The sequence below is a fragment of the Salvelinus alpinus genome, chromosome 4 (assembly GCF_045679555.1).
Source record: "Salvelinus alpinus chromosome 4, SLU_Salpinus.1, whole genome shotgun sequence".
NCBI lineage: Eukaryota > Metazoa > Chordata > Actinopteri > Salmoniformes > Salmonidae > Salvelinus > Salvelinus alpinus.
In genome coordinates this window covers 94712761-94730260 of record NC_092089.1, presented here as the reverse complement: position 1 = coordinate 94730260, position 17500 = coordinate 94712761, and the positions used below count along the sequence as shown (strand labels likewise).

Genomic DNA, 17500 nt, shown 5'->3' with positions numbered 1-17500 from the left:
TGTGCAACCACAGCTTAAAGAGAATGACAAAGTGCTTCTTTGAGAAAGAGAGAGTACATATCTAATATGTTCTCTGTACTGCCTTGGAGGTTAAATAGTATTTGACCTTTTTGTGTTTCTCAATTGGAAGTGTTTGTTGGCTCTGATAAAACATTTCTGTTTTCCTGTGGTCTGTCCAGGAACAAATGTCACAGAATGTTTTTCTATAAGGTCACTTAACTCACTGAGACCCACTTCTCAGCTTAGACTGTATAACCTTTGAAAAGACAGCCCAGATGAATAGCTGTGAGACATGAAAACAGCAGAGACAAAGACAATGGTTTAGTGCTGTGATGTTTCTAACAGTAACTCCATCAGTATAGCTCCTCTCTGTTAGTAGTTTGTGCTCTCTCTTTCTCTCTCTCTCTCCCTCTCTCCTCTCTGTTAGTAGTTTGTGCTCTCTCTTTCTCTCTCTCTCTCCCTCTCTCCTCTCTGTCTCTCAATTGAATTCAATTGAATTCACTGCAAGGGCTTTATTGGCATGGGAAACATATGCTAACATTACCAAAGCAAGTGAAGTAGATAATAAACTAAAATGAAATAAACAAAAAAATGAACAGTAAACATTACACTCTCCTCTCTCTCTCTCTCTCTCCCTCTCGCCTCACTCTCTCTCTCTCTCTCTTACTCTCTCTCTCCTCACTCTCTCTCTCTTTCTCTCTCTCTCACCTCTCCTCCCTCTCTCCCTCTCCCTCCCTCCTCTCTGTCTCTCACTCTCTCTGTCTTTCTTTCACTCTCTCTCTGTTAGGTATCTATCAGGTAATAAAGTGTCAAAGGGGAGAAATAACATCTGTCCCTCAAGTCTGATTACACACACACACACACACACACACACACACACACACACACACACACACACACACACACACACACACACACACACACACACACACACACACACACACACACACACACACACACACACACACACACACACACACACACACACACACACACACCACACACACACAAAATCTTGTATATCTCCCACTGGACAGATTTGATAGAAATCAGGTTAATGATCTGTTTCTCTCCATTACTAAGATCCATGATGATATAATGCTGTCTAGATAGAATGTTAAAGTGTATGTGTGTGAACCTCACGTAGCGTACAAGCATAAGCCATCTAGCCTTCCAGAGAGCAGGCCAAGGTAATGGTCTTGTTGGACCCAAATATAACATTGTTTGTGTTTGAGAGAGAGAGAGAATACTTTAGCATTCTCCATTGACGCAGGCAGCGCAGTGTAGTGCAGTGTTCCCATGTGTCTAACAGAAGGCATTGGCACGGCACTCGGCTGCCAGTTACCCTCTCTCTACCTAATATAACAGCACACTTACGTAACTGGCTCTCCACAGTCACGCCATGTTGGCTTCTTACACAACTATCACGTTTCAGGGAAGACCCAGATGCAGACAGTGTTGAAGTAACACAAGTTTATTACTAGAACAGGGGGCAGGCAATACAACAGGTCAACAGTAGAGAAAGAGCTTTGAGACATGGGTTTGATTCTAGACACATGAAAGTGGGATGTATAGGGAGGGTACGGGGCAACAGAAGACGAACATCTGGGCCGAAGGTATGCCGACCTCTCCCTCTTGCTCAGGGAAGAGCGGGGGTTGATAACCCAGGGAACACTCAAAGGGCGAGAGCCCATTGGCAGAGCAAGGAAGGGTGTTGTGGGCGTATTCGACCCACACTAGTTGCCGGCTCCAGGTGGGTGGGGTTGGCAGAGACCAGGCAGTGCAGAGTCGTCTCCTGGTCTTGGTTGGCTCACTCTGACTAGCCATGAGACTGGGGGTGGTTCCCGGAGGACAGGCTGGCCGATGACCCAATGAGTGTGCAGAATGCCTTCCAGAACTGGGACGAGAACTGAGGACCCCGGTCGGAGACCATGTCCAGTGGGAGTCCATGGATCCGGAAGACGTGCTTCCGGATCCATGGGCTGGGACATCTCCTTGGCCGAGGGTAGTTTGGGGAGAGGAATGAAGTGGGCAGGTTTGGAAAACCGGCCCACTACTGTCAGAATGGTGGTGTTGCCATCAGACGGGGGGAGTGAGACCAGGGACGGTGAGGGACAGGCAGATGTTGATGGAGACCAGCCAGAGCTTGAGTCTTGTTCCTTGCACAAATCGTGCATGCGGCGACGAACGCAGAGACATCAAGAACCATGGTAGGCCACCAAAAGCGTTGTCGCACAAAGGCCAGGGTCCGACCGGAGCCCAGGTGGCAGGTAAGCCTAGAGGAGTGGGCCCACTCCAGGACCGAGGAGCGAACCACGTCACGATCAAACATCCGGTCTGGATGCGCTGTCACGCCGCTATAGCCCCACGGCTACAACCCCGGAACCCGAGACCATCCTTCCCCCCCGGCTGGGAACGCTGCGCCTCACGAACATGCTTCCCTATTCCCCAGCTGAGTGCCATCGCCAGGCGGAAAGGATGGTCTCGGGTTTTGGGGTTGTAGCCGTGGGGCTATAGCGGCGTGACAGTCTTGGATTCCGTTCAGTATGAGAGGGAGAAATTGAACCAGGAGAAAAGCAGGGCCAACCTAGCTTGCCTGGAATTGAGACGCTTGGTGGTGCGGAGATATTCCAGGTTATTGTTGTCGGTCCACGCAATTAATGGATATTCCTCCCCCTCCAGCCAGTGCCTCCACTCCTCCAATTACATTTTCACCGTGAGAAGCTCACGATTTACCACATTGTAGTTCCTCTCTGTGGCGTTGAGGCAATGGGAGAAGAAGACACAGGGATGTAACTTGAGGTCCAGGGCAGAACACTGGGACAGGACAGCCACCACTCCGACATCCAAAGCATCGGCCTCCACCACAAACTGGCGGGACGGGTCAGGATGAAAGAAGATGGGAGCTGTGGTGAAACGGTGTTTGAGATCCCGGAACGCCCGGTCAGCAGCTGGGGACCATGTGAACGGAACCTTGGGAGAGGTGAGTGCAGACGGGGGAAGCCAGGGTGCTGTAACCACGGTGAATCCCAGGAAACGTTGCACCTGCACCCTGGATGTAGGCTGGGGCCAATCCACCACCACTCTCACCTTCCCGGGATCCATCTGTACAGTCCCTGCAGTGATGATGTCACCCAGGAAGGTGATGGTGGAGCGATGGAATTTGCACTTCTCTGCTTTCACAAAAGCTGGTTCTCCAGGAACCTGTCGGTCATGGAGCACATGTTCTTAGGCGGAGCGGGAGAAGGCGAGGATGTCATTGAGTCAGACGAAGATGAACCGGTTCAACATGTCACGAAGAACATCATTAACCAGAGGCTGGAACACAGCTGGGGCGTTGGTAAGGCCAAATGGCATGACCAGATACTCATAGTGACCCCTGGCCGTGTTGAAGGCAGTCTTCCACTCGCCCTTTCCTGTATCCGCACCAGGTGGTAGGAGTTCCGTAGGTTCAGCTTGGAGAACACGGTGGCCCCCTGGAGTGGCTCGAAGGCCAAGGAGATGAGTGGTAGCGGGTAAGGGTTCTTCACAGTTATGTCATTGAGGCCCCAGTAGTCGATGCACGAGTGCAGGGTTTTGGCCTTCTTCTCCACCAGGAAGAACCCTGCACAGGTGGGGGAGGCAGAAGGACGGATGAACCCTGCAGCTAGGGAGTTCTCAATGTAGGTCTCCATAGCCTTGGTCTCCGGACCCGACAGAGAGTACAGTCGTCCCCGGGGCGACGTGGTGCCTAGGAGAAGGTCAATCCCACAGTCATAGGGTCGCTGCGGCAGAAGCGAAGTGGCCTGGGCCTTACTCAACACCTCCCGGAGGTCCTGGGAAACTTCCGAGCCCCCAGGAAGACATCCCTGGGCAGGCTGCATTGACTTCAGGCAATGAGCGTGGCAGAACGGGCTCCAGCCCATGATGGCACCAGCAGACCAGTCAATAAGGGGATTGTGTCACTGGAGCCAAGAGCATCCCAATGCCACGGGAACCTGAGGAGACATAGTGAGCAGGAATTGGATCATCTTGCTGTGGTTCCCTGACACACGTAGGTTGCGGTGGTATTGTGGGTGACCCGGCCTGTAGAGCGCCCGTCCAACCTCCATGAGAATGGAGAGTGGCTGAGTGGGGATGCCCAGCTCGGACGCCAGGGTAGCATCCATAAAGCTCTTATCGGCCCCAGAGTTGATGAGTACCCCGGAGAGATTTTGACTGGTTCCCCCACAGCAATATGTTATGAAAAGGGGTGTGAGTAAGGGGAGAGGAAAAGTTATCTGTTTGGCCCACCAGAGTACTCGCTCCTACCGGTGAGCCTGGTGTATTAGTGGACAGGTGGAGATGAAATGACAAGTAGTCCCGCAGTACAGGCAACTCTTAGTGTGAAACCTGTGTAGCAGTTCAGCTGGAGACAGCCTAGCTCTGCCTAGTTGCATTGGCTTGGGAAGAGGTGAATCGGGAGACTTCGGAGACTCTCTGGGGAACTCGGATAGCCTCAGGTTCTCTTGGCAACAGAGCCGTCTGGGACTTCCGGGATGCCTCAGAGGCGAGGTGGAATCCTTGGTCGGGCGAGTGAAATCAAATCTCCTTGTCTTCCTTCATTACTGTAGTCGCCCATCGATCCGAATGGTCAAGGCGATGAGCAAGTCGAGATCCATCAGTAGTTCCCGGGCTGCAAGCTCGTCCTTTACTTCCTCCTTTACTCTGTGCAGGAACATGTCGAACAGCACATCCGGGTTCCAGGCATTCTCAGCTGCCAACGTGCGAAAATCCACCGCGTAGTCTGCCACACTGCGGGAGTCTTGGCAAAGCTGGAGAAACTTCCGGGCAGCCTCTCTCTCGGACAATGGAGCATCGAAAACTTTCTTTACCTCCGCCACCAACTCCTCCAGACTGAAGCATACGGCCCACTGTTGTTCCCATACTGCCGTAACCCAGGCGAGAGCCCTCCCGGACATCAGCGTGGTGAGGTACGCTATCTTAGAGCGGTCCGAGGGGAAGGAGGAGGGCTGCAGCTCTGATGATGAGGGAACACTGAGCGAGAAACGTCCGAGAGGTGCCCGACTCTCCATTGAAGCGTTCCGGGGGAGGTAAGCTGGGTTCCTGGGAAACCGGGGTGGCCGGGGAGGCAGCACTGCTAACAACCGGTATACTGAGGGGCTGGGAGGTTACCGTCGTGGTAGGCTGCCTAACAAACAACCCGTGGAATTGCTCCAGCAACGTGTTCAACACTCGGTCGTGGCGTTCAGCTAAGTTCTGGAAACCTTCCATAAGACCTAAAAGCAACTCCTGGTGCCTTCCAATGGTGGCTCCTTGGGAGGAGATGGCGTTGCGGAGCTGGTCCGAGTCTGCTGGGTCAGTCATGGCCAGTTCGTATTATCATGTTTCAGGGAAGACCCAGATGCAGACAGTGTCGAAGTAACACATTTGTTTTACTAGAACAGGGGGCAGGCAAAATGACAGATCAAGGGCAGGCAGAGGTCAGTAATCCAGATCACAGTCCAAAAGGTACAGGACGGCAGGCAGTCTCAGGGTCAGGGCCGGCAGAATGGTCAAAACCAGGAAAACTAGAAAACAGGAACTAGAAACAGACAGGAGCAATGGGGAAAACGCTGGTAGGCTTGACAAACAAAATGAACTGGCAACAGACAAACAAAGAACACAGGTATAAATACACTGGGGATAATTGGGAAGATGGGCGACACCTGGAGGGGTGTGGAGACAAGCACAAAGACAGGTGAAACAGATCAGGATGTGACACACGACAAATGTTTTAGCTGGTGTATGAGGCTGTTTTAGCAGACTATTTTAGCTGGAGTTCGTGTCAATTTCACCTAGTCTCTGTTTGTTCAGTCACATATAGATTATTTAACTAGGTCGCCCCACTACCGACGTTCTCCTCTGATGACCCCAGACTTTAGTGTGTTCTCAGGATTATATCCCTGCCCTTCCTGACTGGTGGTCCTGTCTCTGTGTCTGAGGGGCTAGGTTAGCGTGTCTCTGTGTCTGACGGGCTACTGCTGTCTCTGTGTTATTGCCAGCGATTGATGTTTGCCATCAGAGTGCATCTGTCTGATGTCTCTCACTGACCTCTGACCCTGGCTGTGTCACACCTGACTGACCTACAGGATTTATAGACCTTATTCACTTATTGTCTGAGTCCCAAACGGCACCCAATTCCTTATATAGTGCACTTCGTCTGGCCTTATGGGCCATGGTCAAAAGTAGTGTCCTACTTTTGACTGAAATGACCAAAATGTCTGCAATAAACCTGCGGACGTAGTCACATATGTTGGAGTCATCTTTTATAAAGAGACCAAGAGGAAACACAAAGGAATGACAGTACACCATGATATCATGTGATTCTCTGATTGGAAAGGCTCCGGTTTTAGGTTATTTGTATTGAGACAGGTCATTTTGAGAAGAGCTCCATCAAGATTCTGTCTGGTGTCTACATGGTCTCTGCTTCAGTGGTTCTGTTCATTCACTGAGATGATTGAAGGAGGACGTGTCGGAGTGTAAACTCGTTAAAAGACTCCATCAATAACTGTTACCCCTCACTGGCTTAATATGTTAATGATGAGAGAGGGAGGGAGGGAGGGAGGGGAGAGAGAGATGGCAAATGAGAGATTATGAAAGAGGGGGAGAGGGGAGAGATGGTGAAGGGGAGAGGGGGAGAGATGGTGAAGGGGAGAGATGGTGAAGGGGAGAGAGGGAGAGGGGGAGAGATGGTGAAGGGGAGAGGGGAGAGATGGTGAAGGGGAGAGGGGGAGAGATGGTGAAGGGGAGAGATGGAGAGATGGTGAAGGGGAGAGGGGGAGAGATGGTGAGGGGAGAGATGGTGAAGGGGAGAGGGGGAGAGATGGTGAATGGGAAAGGGGGAGAGATGGTGAAGGGGAGAGAGAGAGAGATGGTGAAGGGGAGAGAGGGAGAGGGGGAAAGATGGTGAAGGGGAGAGGGGGAGAGATGGTGAAGGGGAGAGATGGTGAAGGGGAGAGAGGGAGAGGGGGAGAGATGGTGAAGGGGAGAGGGGAGAGATGGTGAAGGGGAGAGGGGGGAGATGGTCAAGAGGAGAGGGGGAGAGATGGTGAAGGGGAGAGGGGGAGAGATGGTGAAGGGGAGAGGGGGAGAGATGGTGAAGGGGAGAGAGGGAGAAAATAACAGAAAAATAATAACACAAGGAATAAATACACCATGAGTAACGACTTGGCTATATACAGGGAGTACCAGTACTGAGTCAATGATAACTTGGCTATATACAGGGAGTACCAGTACTGAGTCAATGATAGCTTGGCTATATACAGGGAGTACCAGTACTGAGTCGATGATAACTTGGCTATATACAGGGAGTACCAGTACTGAGTCAATGATAACTTGGCTATATACAGGGAGTACCAGTACTGAGTCAATGATAACTTGGCTATATACAGGGAGTACCAGTACTGAGTCAATGATAACTTGGCTATATACAGGGAGTACCAGTACTGAGTCGATGATAACTTGGCTATATACAGGGAGTACCAGTACTGAGTCAATGATAACTTGGCTATATACAGGGAGTACCAGTACTGAGTCAATGATAACTTGGCTATATACAGGGAGTACCAGTACTGAGTCAATGATAACTTGGCTATATACAGGGAGTACCAGTACTGAGTCAATGATAACATGGCTATTTACAGGGAGTACCAGTACTGAGTCGATGATAACTTGGCTATATACAGGGAGTACCAGTACTGAGTCGATGATAACTTGGCTATATACAGGGAGTACCAGTACTGAGTCAATGATAACTTGGCTATATACAGGGAGTACCAGTACTGAGTCAATGATAACTTGGCTATATACAGGGAGTACCAATACTGAGTCAATGATAACTTGGCTATATACAGGGAGTACCAGTACTGAGTCGATGATAACTTGGCTATATACAGGGAATACCAGTACTGAGTCAATGATAACTTGGCTATATACAGGGAGTACCAGTACTGAGTCGATGATAACTTGGCTATATACAGGGAGTACCAGTACTGAGTCGATGATAACTTGGCTATATACAGGGAGTACCAGTACTGAGTCAATGATAACTTGGCTATATACAGGGAGTACCAGTACTGAGTCTATGTGCAGGGGGTATGAGGTAATTGAGGTAGATATGTACATATAGGTAGGGATAAAATGACTAGGCTACAGGATAGACAATAAACAGTATAGTGGTCCTGCATGGTAGGAAGCCTCGGTCCCAGTGTCCATTTCTTTATATCCAGCTATTAACATGAGCCCGCCCTCCTATAGCTCCTCCTACCAGCCTCCTCTGGTGTGTGTGTGCGTACATGCACAGCTAACTACAGCTCTCTCTTCCCTCTTTGTCTTGGTTTTTGTATTTGTTTCGTTAGAGCTGTTGGGAACAAACCAGTTGGATGTTGAGAGACGTATCCATCTCTAGGTTGTTTAGATGCAGAGCTGTTGTCTCTTCTGAAGCCAGCATGTGTTTCAGGAGGAGAGTAGGAGGTGTCTCAGGTAGTTGTCTGTCTGTGTTACAGTCTAGAAACCAAAAAAGCTTGTTTTGGATGCTTGATGTGAGAGATGTATTGGTTTGAGCTATTTTCAGTGGCTGAGGAGACAAATGCACTGGACTGGTGTCTATAAAATTGTCTGTGTGCATCAGTTGAATTCTGTCGTAAAGCAGTGTCCTTAAAATGTGTCTGTGGATGGAAGATGTCTGGTTGGATGTAATAATAACTTGAGAACGTCTAGGTCCTTTAGGGAATACTTCACCACTATGGCTCCTGTGGGGGAAAGGAGCTGCTTAATTCACAGAGGAAACTAATCGCATTGATAGTGTGATCATAGAGTGCTTTATATCTGCTACTGAACTGATGAGTTACTGATTGTGTGAGGATCGTTAAGTTAATTACCTGGCTGATTGCCAGACTATTTTAGTCTGATGATTGGGATGAATTAGATGAAATAACACAATCAGTTTTAGACCGGTTTCAGGCAGTTGTTTAACCCACATCTTTTACCCATATTCCTCCTTTTATCTGGGTCACCAGGGCAACCCTTTGTTTCCTAGATATTCTGCCCATAAAAGAAGTTGAGCTATAAGCTATAAGGCAAGCTGAAGCTTTCAGCTTTCATTTAAGTTATGGAAAATAGAAAATGGGTGAACATTTGTTTTCACAACAAGAAAAAATATCTTAAGATGTATCAAATGTTCTCACTGGTTGTGTCTCTGTGTCTCTGTGCTGTTTACTGTAATCTCTGTGTGAAAATATACACTACTGCACTACCGGTCACTTAGAAATGTCCTTGTTTTTGAAAGAAAAACACGTTTGTCCATTAAAATAACTTCAAATTGATCAGAAATACAGTGTAGACATTGTTAATGTTGTAAATGACTATTGTAGCTGGAAACGGGTGATTTTTTATGGAATATCTACATAGGTGTACAGAGACCCATTATCAGCAACCATCACTCCTGTGTTCCAATGGCACGTTGTGTTAGCTAATCCAAGTTTATAATTTTAAAAGGCTAATTGATCACGAGAAACCCATTTTGCAATTATGTTAGCACAGCTGAAAACTGTTGTTCTGATTAAAGAAGCAATAAAACTGGCCTTCTTTAGATGACTTGAGTATCTGGAGCATCAGCATTTGTGGGTTCAATTACAGGCTCAAAATGGCCAGAAACAAAGACCTTTCTTCTGAAACTTGTCAGTCTATTCTTGTTCTGAGAAATGAAGGCTATTCTATGTGAGAAATTGCCAAGAAACTGAAGATCTCGTACAACGCTGTGTACTTCACCCTTCACAGAACAGCGCAAACGGGCTCTATCCAGAATAGAAAAAGGAGTGGGAGGCCCCGGTGCACAACTGAGCAAGAGGACAAGTACATTAAAGTGTATAGTTTGAGAAACAGACGCCTCACAAGTTCTCAACTGGTAGCTTCATTAAATAGTACCCGCAAAACACCAGTCTCAACGTCAACAGTGTAGAGGTGACTCCGGGATGCTGGCCATCTAGGCAGAGTGCTCAGTTGTGCACCGGGGCCTCCCACTCCTGTTTCTATTCTGATTAGAGCCAGCTTACGCTGTTCTGTGAAGGGAGTAGTACACAGCGTTGTACGAGATCTTCAGTTTCTTGGCAATTTCTCGCGTCCTTCATTTCTCAGAACAAGAATAGACTGACAAGTTTCAGAAGAAAGGTCTTTGTAATCAAACCCACAAATGCTGATGCTCCAGATACTCAACTAGTCTAATGAAGGACAGTTTTATTGCTTCTTTAACCAGGACAACAGTTTTCAGGTGTGCTAACGTAATTGCAGAAGTTTTTTATTTTATTTTATTTTTATTTTATTTTTTTTAAATAAATTTTATCCCATTTTCTCCCCCCTTTTTGTGGTATCCAATCGCTAGTAATTACTATCTTGTCTCATCGCTACAACTCCCGTACGGGCTCGGGAGAGACGAAGGTCGAAAGCCATGCGTCCTCCGAAGCACAACCCAACCAAGCCGCACTGCTTCTTAACACAGCGCGCCTCCAACCCGGAAGCCAGCCGCACCAATGTGTCGGAGGAAACACCGTGTACCTGGCCCCCTTGGTTAGCGCGCACTGCGCCCGGCCCGCCCCAGGAGTCGCTGGAGCGCGATGAGACAAGGATATCCCTACCGGCCAAACCCTCCCTAACCCGGACGACGCTAGCCCAATTGTGCGTCGCCCCACGGACCTCCCGGTCGCGGCCGGCTGCGACAGAGCCTGGGCGCGAACCCAGAGACTCTGGTGGCGCAGTTAGCACTGCGATGCAGTGCCCTAGACCACTGCGCCACCCGGGAGGCCTGCAGAAGGGTTTTCTAATGATCAATTAGCCTTTTAAAATGATGCACTTGGATTAGCTAACACAACGTGCCATTGGAACCCAGGAGTGATGGTTGCTGATAATGGGCCTCTGTACGCCTAAGTAGATATTCCATAAAAAATCAGCCGTTTCCAGCAACAATAGTCATTTACAACATTAACAATGTCTACATTGTATTTCTGATCAATTTGATGTTATTTTAATGGACAAAATATGTGCTTTTCTTTCAAAAACAAGGACATTTCTAAGTGACCCCAAACTTTTGAACGGTAGTGTATCTATGTTACATTATCCATGTGGTGCATTATCCCTATGATATATTATCCTGTGGTACATTATCCCTCTGGTCAATTATTCATGTGTTGCATTATCCTTGTGATACATTGTCCCTGTTGGGCATTAGCCCTGTGCTACATTATCCCTGTGGTACATTATCCATGTGTTACATTATCGCTGTGTTGCATTATCCATGTGGTACACTATCCGTGTGGTATATTATCCATGGGTTTCATTATCCCTGTGGTACATTATCCACGTGTTGCTTTGTCCCTGTGGTACATTATCCCTGTTTTTCATTATCCATGTTTCAGTATCCCTGTGGTACATTTTCAATGTGGGTCATTATCCATGTTTCATTATCCCTGTGTTACATTATCCATGTGGTTCATTATCCATGTTTCATTATCCCTGTGGTACATTATCCCTGTGGTACATTATCCCTGTGGTATATTATCCATGTATTGCTTTGTCCCTGTGGTACATTATCCCAGTGGTACATTATCCATGTGGTACATTATCCATGTATTGCTTTGTCCCTGTGGTACATTATCCCTGTGTCTCTGTTTGGTTTTAGCTGACATCATCTCCACGGTGGAGTTTAACCCTTCGGGGGAGCTGCTGGCCACAGGGGACAAAGGAGGAAGAGTGGTGGTCTTCCAGAGAGAACAGGAGGTATGAAACTCTGTCTCTGTCTCTCTGTCTCTGTCTCTGTGTCTCTCTCTCTGTCTCTGTCTCTCTCTGTCTCTGTCTCTGTCTCTCTGTCTCTCTGTCTCTCTCTCTCTGTCTCTGTCTCTCTCTCTGTCTCTCTCTCTGTCTCTGTCTCTCTCTCTGTCTCTGTCTCTCTCTGTCTCTGTCTCTCTCTCTGTCTCTCTCTGTCTCTGTCTCTCTGTCTCTCTCTCTGTCTCTCTCTGTCTCTGTCTCTCTCTCCGTCTCTCTCTGTCTCTCTCTCTGTCTCTGTCTCTCTCTCTCTCTCTCTCTCTCTCTCTGTCTCTGTCTCTCTCTCTTTCTCTCTCTGTCGCTGTCTCTGTCTCTCTGTCTCTCTCTCTCTGTCTCTGTCTCTCTCTCTCTCTCTCTCTCTCTCTCTCTCTCTCTCTCTCTCTCTCTCTCTCTCTCTCTCTCTCTCTCTCTGTCTCTGTCTCTGTCTCTCTCTCTCTCTCTCACTTTCTGTCTCTCTCTCGCTCTCTTTCTGTCCTCCCTCTCTCTACCTCTGTAGCTCTATCTCTCCCATCATCTCTGTCTCCCACCTCTCTCTCCCTTCTACCTCTCCCCAGAGAGTATAACATGTCTAAAGTACTGTAAAGTTACAGCCTAACCTGTGTCTCTCTTCTGCCCTTCTCTCTCCTTCCAAACTAAGAGTCAGCTCCAGTGGCAGTGGGAGTATATTGTTTACCATACCTTCCAACCACCCTGAATCTCTCTCTCTCTCTCTCTCTCTCTCTCTCTCTCTCTCTCTCTCTCTCTCTCTCTCTCTCTCTCTCTCTCTCTCTCTCTCTCTCTCTCTCTCTCTCTCTCTCTCTCTCTCTCTCTCTCTCTCTCTCTCTCTCTCTCTCTCTCTCTCTCTCTCTCTCTCTCTCTCTCTCTCTCTCTCACCCCCCCCAGACTAAAAGCCAGCCCCAAAGGCGAGGGGAGTATAATGTGTACAGTACGTTCCAGAGTCATGATCCAGAGTTTGACTACCTGAAGAGTCTGGAGATCGAGGAGAAGATCAACAAGATCAGATGGCTTCCTCAACAAAACGCTGCCTACTTCCTCCTCTCCACCAACGGTGTGTGTCTGTGTGTGTGTGTGAGTGTGTGTGTGTGTGTGTGTGTGTGTGTGTGTGTGTGTGTGTGTGTGTGTGTGTGTGTGTGTGTGTGTGTGTGTGTGTGTGTGTGTGTGTGTGTGTGTGTGTGTGTGTGTGTGTGTGTATAGGAGTTAGAAGCAGTGGAACCATAGCCAGAGGAGCTCCATCTGGTCGTGTGGCCCTGCTGTGTGTGTGTGTTCATACATGTGCGTCCGTGCATGAGTGTGTGTGTTCAGCTGTTGCATCCATGCGTGAAGCTCTCAATCAGCAAGGCTTCTGCTGGTGGCTTGGGCTCAGTCAAGCAGAACACATACATATCTAATAGTATAGAAATTGCCTTTGGATATTGAAAGGCTAGAGGCACTGAGTGTACAAAACATTAAGAAACCTTGCTGATATTCAGTTGCACCCCCCCCCCCCCCACTCCCCCCTTTTTAACCCTCCGAACAGACTCAATTCGTCGGGGCATGGACTCTACAAGGTGTTGAAAGCGTTCCACAGGGATGCTCGCCCATGTTGACTCCAATGCTTCCCACAGTTGTGTCAGGATGTCTGGATGTCCTTTGTGTGATGGACCATTCTTGATACACACAAGACACTGTAGAGTGAAAAACCCTGAAGCGTTGCTGTTCTTGACACACTCACACCGGTGCTCCTGGCACATACTACCCCGTTCAAAGGCACTTCAATATTGTGTCTTGCCCATTCACCATCTGAATGGCACACACACATCATCCATGTCTCAATTGTCTCAAGGTTAAAACATCCTTCTTTAACCTGGCTCCTCACCTTCATCTACACTGACTGAAGTGGATTTAACAAGTGACATCCGTAAGGGATCATAGCTTTCACCTGGATTCACCTGGTCAGTCTATGTCATGGACAAGGCAGGTGTTCCTAATGTTTTGTACTCAGTGTATGTACAATATACAGTATGTAGAGTCTGGCTGGAAAAAACATGAGGTTATGATGAATGGTGACGATAGTCACATGGTTTTAATGATTAACCTGCAGATTTGTATCTGATCCTCCTGATGACAGCAGTTATAACATCACTATGTCATCTCTATGACCACTGTCATCGGCAGCACCATCCAGGCTGGCATCAGTCCATCACTGACAGATTGAACCAGACACAGTTCACACCTCCCACACTCACTGTAGCATGGAGCTTAATACTCTCTCTCTCTCTCTCTCTCTCTCTCTCTCTCTCTCTCTCTCTCTCTCTCTCTCTCTCTCTCTCTCTCTCTCTCTCTCTCTCTCTCTCTCTCTCTCTGTCTCTCGCTCTCACTCCTCTATTCTTTCTCTCTTTCTCTTTCTCTATTCTCTCTCTCTCTCTCTTCATTCTCTCTCTCTTTCTCTCTCCTCTCTCTCTTCATTCTCTCTCTCTTTCACTCTCTCATTTTCTCTCTGTTTCTGTCTCTCCCTCTGTGTTCGGTGTGCACGTGTGTGTGTGTGTGTGTGTGTGTGTGTGTGTGTGTGTGTGTGTGTGTGTGTGTGTGTGTGTGTGTGTGTGTGTGTGTGTGTGTGTGTGTGTGTGTGTGTGTGTGTGTGTGTGTGTGTGTGTGTATAGACAAGACAGTGAAGCTCTGGAAGATCAGTGAGAGAGACAGACGACCAGAGGGATACAACCTGAAGGATGAAGACGGACGAATCAGAGACCCATCTACAATCACCTCACTACGGGTGAGAACACCTGCCAGGTCACCCGTGATACAAGTCAGTACTCAACGTCCATCCACGTCTGAGGACGTCGGGAGATGACGTGGGAATTGGCCACTAGGGGCAACAGTGAGCCCTGTTACCTTCAAGTAGGTTTCGGTTTTGCTAGGGCTTTGTGGACGGAGACGGAGGATGGGCTTAACCTTAAACACGTTGAAATTTGACATTTGGAACAACTTTGAAATTTTATGTTTGAGAAACATTGATGAACGTCTAATTCTGCCATGAGACTGTGAGAGCTAGTTGGAGAACACACACACACACACACACACACACACACACACACACACACACACACACACACACACACACACACACACACACACACACACACACACACACACACACACACACACACACACACACACACACACACACACACACACACACACACGAGCAGAATAATAAGATGTAAATATCTCATTTTTCCCAGGGGTCCAAATAGGAAATGTTGTTTGATATCACTGACATGAATACTTTATGAATGAGGAATATACTGTATAAAGCACATGGTTATATTCCAGTCTTCTGGCAATATACAGTACTGCTCTCCCCTGTAAACTCATTGCATTTTGGCTATTCCAAATGACTGCACATTGCCAGGTCTATTTCTCATGGTGCATTCGGTCCTTATCACTGAGAGAAGAATCAGTTTTTCAACACTGGTATATAGAATCACTCAGACTGCTCTCATATGTGCCATCAGCACTGACAGATGAGTCCCTGTCACCATCAAACACACACACCCACAGAGAGAGAGGGAAGGAGGTAGACAGGGAGAGAGGGAGAGAGGGAGACAGGGAGAGAGGGAGACAGGGAAAGAGGGAGACAGGGAGAGAGTGAGAGAGCGATCGAAATGTGCACTGAGATGAATGCGATGAATGGGATCATCTCTCTCTTTCGCTCTCCCTTCTTTGCAACCCCATCACCCAGGCAACCATGGTCTTTAATTCTCACACAGAGAGTCCCGGTTCAGTGTATCTATTAGTGGCCTCTCTCCTCTGTCTCTCTCTATCTCTCTCTTTCTCTCTCCTCTCTCCACTGTCTCTCTCTTTCTCTCTCCTCTGTCTCTTTGTCTCTCTCTCTCTTTCTCTCTACTGTCTCCTCTGCTTCTCCTATGTCCTCCTGTACTGTATGTCATATACCATAATGGATTACAGCTAGTTCCTCTGCCGGGCTCAGTGGTACACTCAGGCCATCCCTGGCCCCTCAGTCCTAACACCAGCTCACTAGGCCTGCTGCTGTGCAGTCTACCACTACATTCAAGTGGAGACATACAGTACATGAAGTCATTTGAAAAGATGTGGATGTGTGTAGCAGAGACTTAATGGCTGTATAGAACCAGGCGTTCACGGTGTACGGAAATAGAAAGAGGTGTCAATCTGTGAATGTTCTCTCCGTCTTAGATTCTGTGAGACAATTACGTTTTATGATATTTAAGAGTCAGTCATGTGATGTGAAAATATGTACTGTGTTAAACCTCCCTCCCTCCCTGCCAGGTTCCTGTTCTCCAGAACACAGATCTGATGGTGGAGGCGACAGCGCGGCGTGTGTTCAGTAACGCCCACACCTACCACATCAACTCCATCTCTGTGAACTCTGACCTCCAGACCTACATCTCCACCGACGACCTCAGGGTCAACTTGTGGAACCTGGAGATCACCGACCAGAGCTTCAGTATCCTTTCACCTTTACCCTTCAACCCCCTAACATACTCTCTGTCATAGTTTATCTGTCTACAACATTTATAGGCTACCGACTGCTGCTTCAAATAACCTTTGACCTCTAGGAACAAGTGCTAAAGCCTGTATTCTGTTCCTCTTTCTCTATAAACAATCTAAAACATTTAACTGAATGTGACATCCTGTTTTTCTCCAAAACTGTTATTTGTCCCTGAGCATGCCCCTCCCCAGACATCGTGGACATTAAGCCGTGTAACATGGAGGATCTGACGGAGGTGATTACAGCAGCAGAGTTCCATCCTCAGCAGTGCAACACCTTGGCTTACAGCAGCAGTAGAGGGTCAGTACGACTCTGTGACATGAGGAAACAGGCGCTCTGCGACACACACTGCAAGTGTGAGTACTGGGAACAGGCATACACACAGACACACGTATTCAAACACACACACACGCACACACTCCACTCAGACATGGCGCACGGTGTGACAGCCATGTCACTATCTGAGGAGGGGGAAAGAGATTGAGAAAAGAAGGGAGAGAGGGAGGGAAGTCAAGTCTCTGTCTCGATTGAACCAACCTTTATCCTACTGTGGCATGGCTAGGATTGATAACCACAAACATCAATAAGGTTGTCTGCCTGTCTGTCTTCTCTCCCAGTCAAGACAAGGAATGGCTCAACGTCTCAAAGCCCCTCTCTGTCTCTGGGAGCGTCAGATGATATGCATATCCCTCTGAAGGAAATGAATAATGAATCGATTGACATTTAAGCCTGAGGATTGATGGTGTAAGATGCAAAATAAATACCTCCCTATGGAAAAACTACGGCTGCTTCCCAAACCGCACCCTATCCCCTATATAGTGTACTACTGTTGACCAGGACCCATGGGGAATTGGATGTAATTTGGAACACAGCCCATGTTGTTAAAAAAAAGTAGTTATTTCCTGAGCTGTTTTAACGTGTTCACCGGCCCGTACACACACACGCACGCGCACGCACACGCACACACATCCTGCTGAATAGCACATTACCAGGAATATTAAAACACATTTGGGACGCTGCCTTGGGGCAGATTGAGGGAATTGGATATATTGTTATTTAAGAATAAGTAGCTTTTGTCTCCAAATGTGAGCAAAGAGCAGAGAGAAGCTGGGTTTGTCTTATAGCAGAACACACACTTCATCTTTCAGAGGTTGC

At 47.9% G+C, this 17500-nt stretch overlaps 1 protein-coding gene across 2 annotated transcripts in view; it reads left to right on the top strand.

Annotated features, from left to right (window-relative positions):
- Positions 1 to 17500, top strand: part of LOC139574740 (serine/threonine-protein phosphatase 2A 55 kDa regulatory subunit B beta isoform-like) — a 69703-nt gene that overhangs the window by 47470 nt on the left and 4733 nt on the right. For both annotated transcript variants that reach the window (XM_071399588.1, XM_071399589.1), the window contains exons 2-6: positions 11693 to 11790; positions 12718 to 12883; positions 14475 to 14587; positions 16123 to 16300; positions 16537 to 16701. In XM_071399588.1, the coding sequence (XP_071255689.1) occupies positions 11693 to 11790; positions 12718 to 12883; positions 14475 to 14587; positions 16123 to 16300; positions 16537 to 16701 (720 nt within the window). The remainder of the gene's footprint in view (positions 1 to 11692; positions 11791 to 12717; positions 12884 to 14474; positions 14588 to 16122; positions 16301 to 16536; positions 16702 to 17500) is intronic.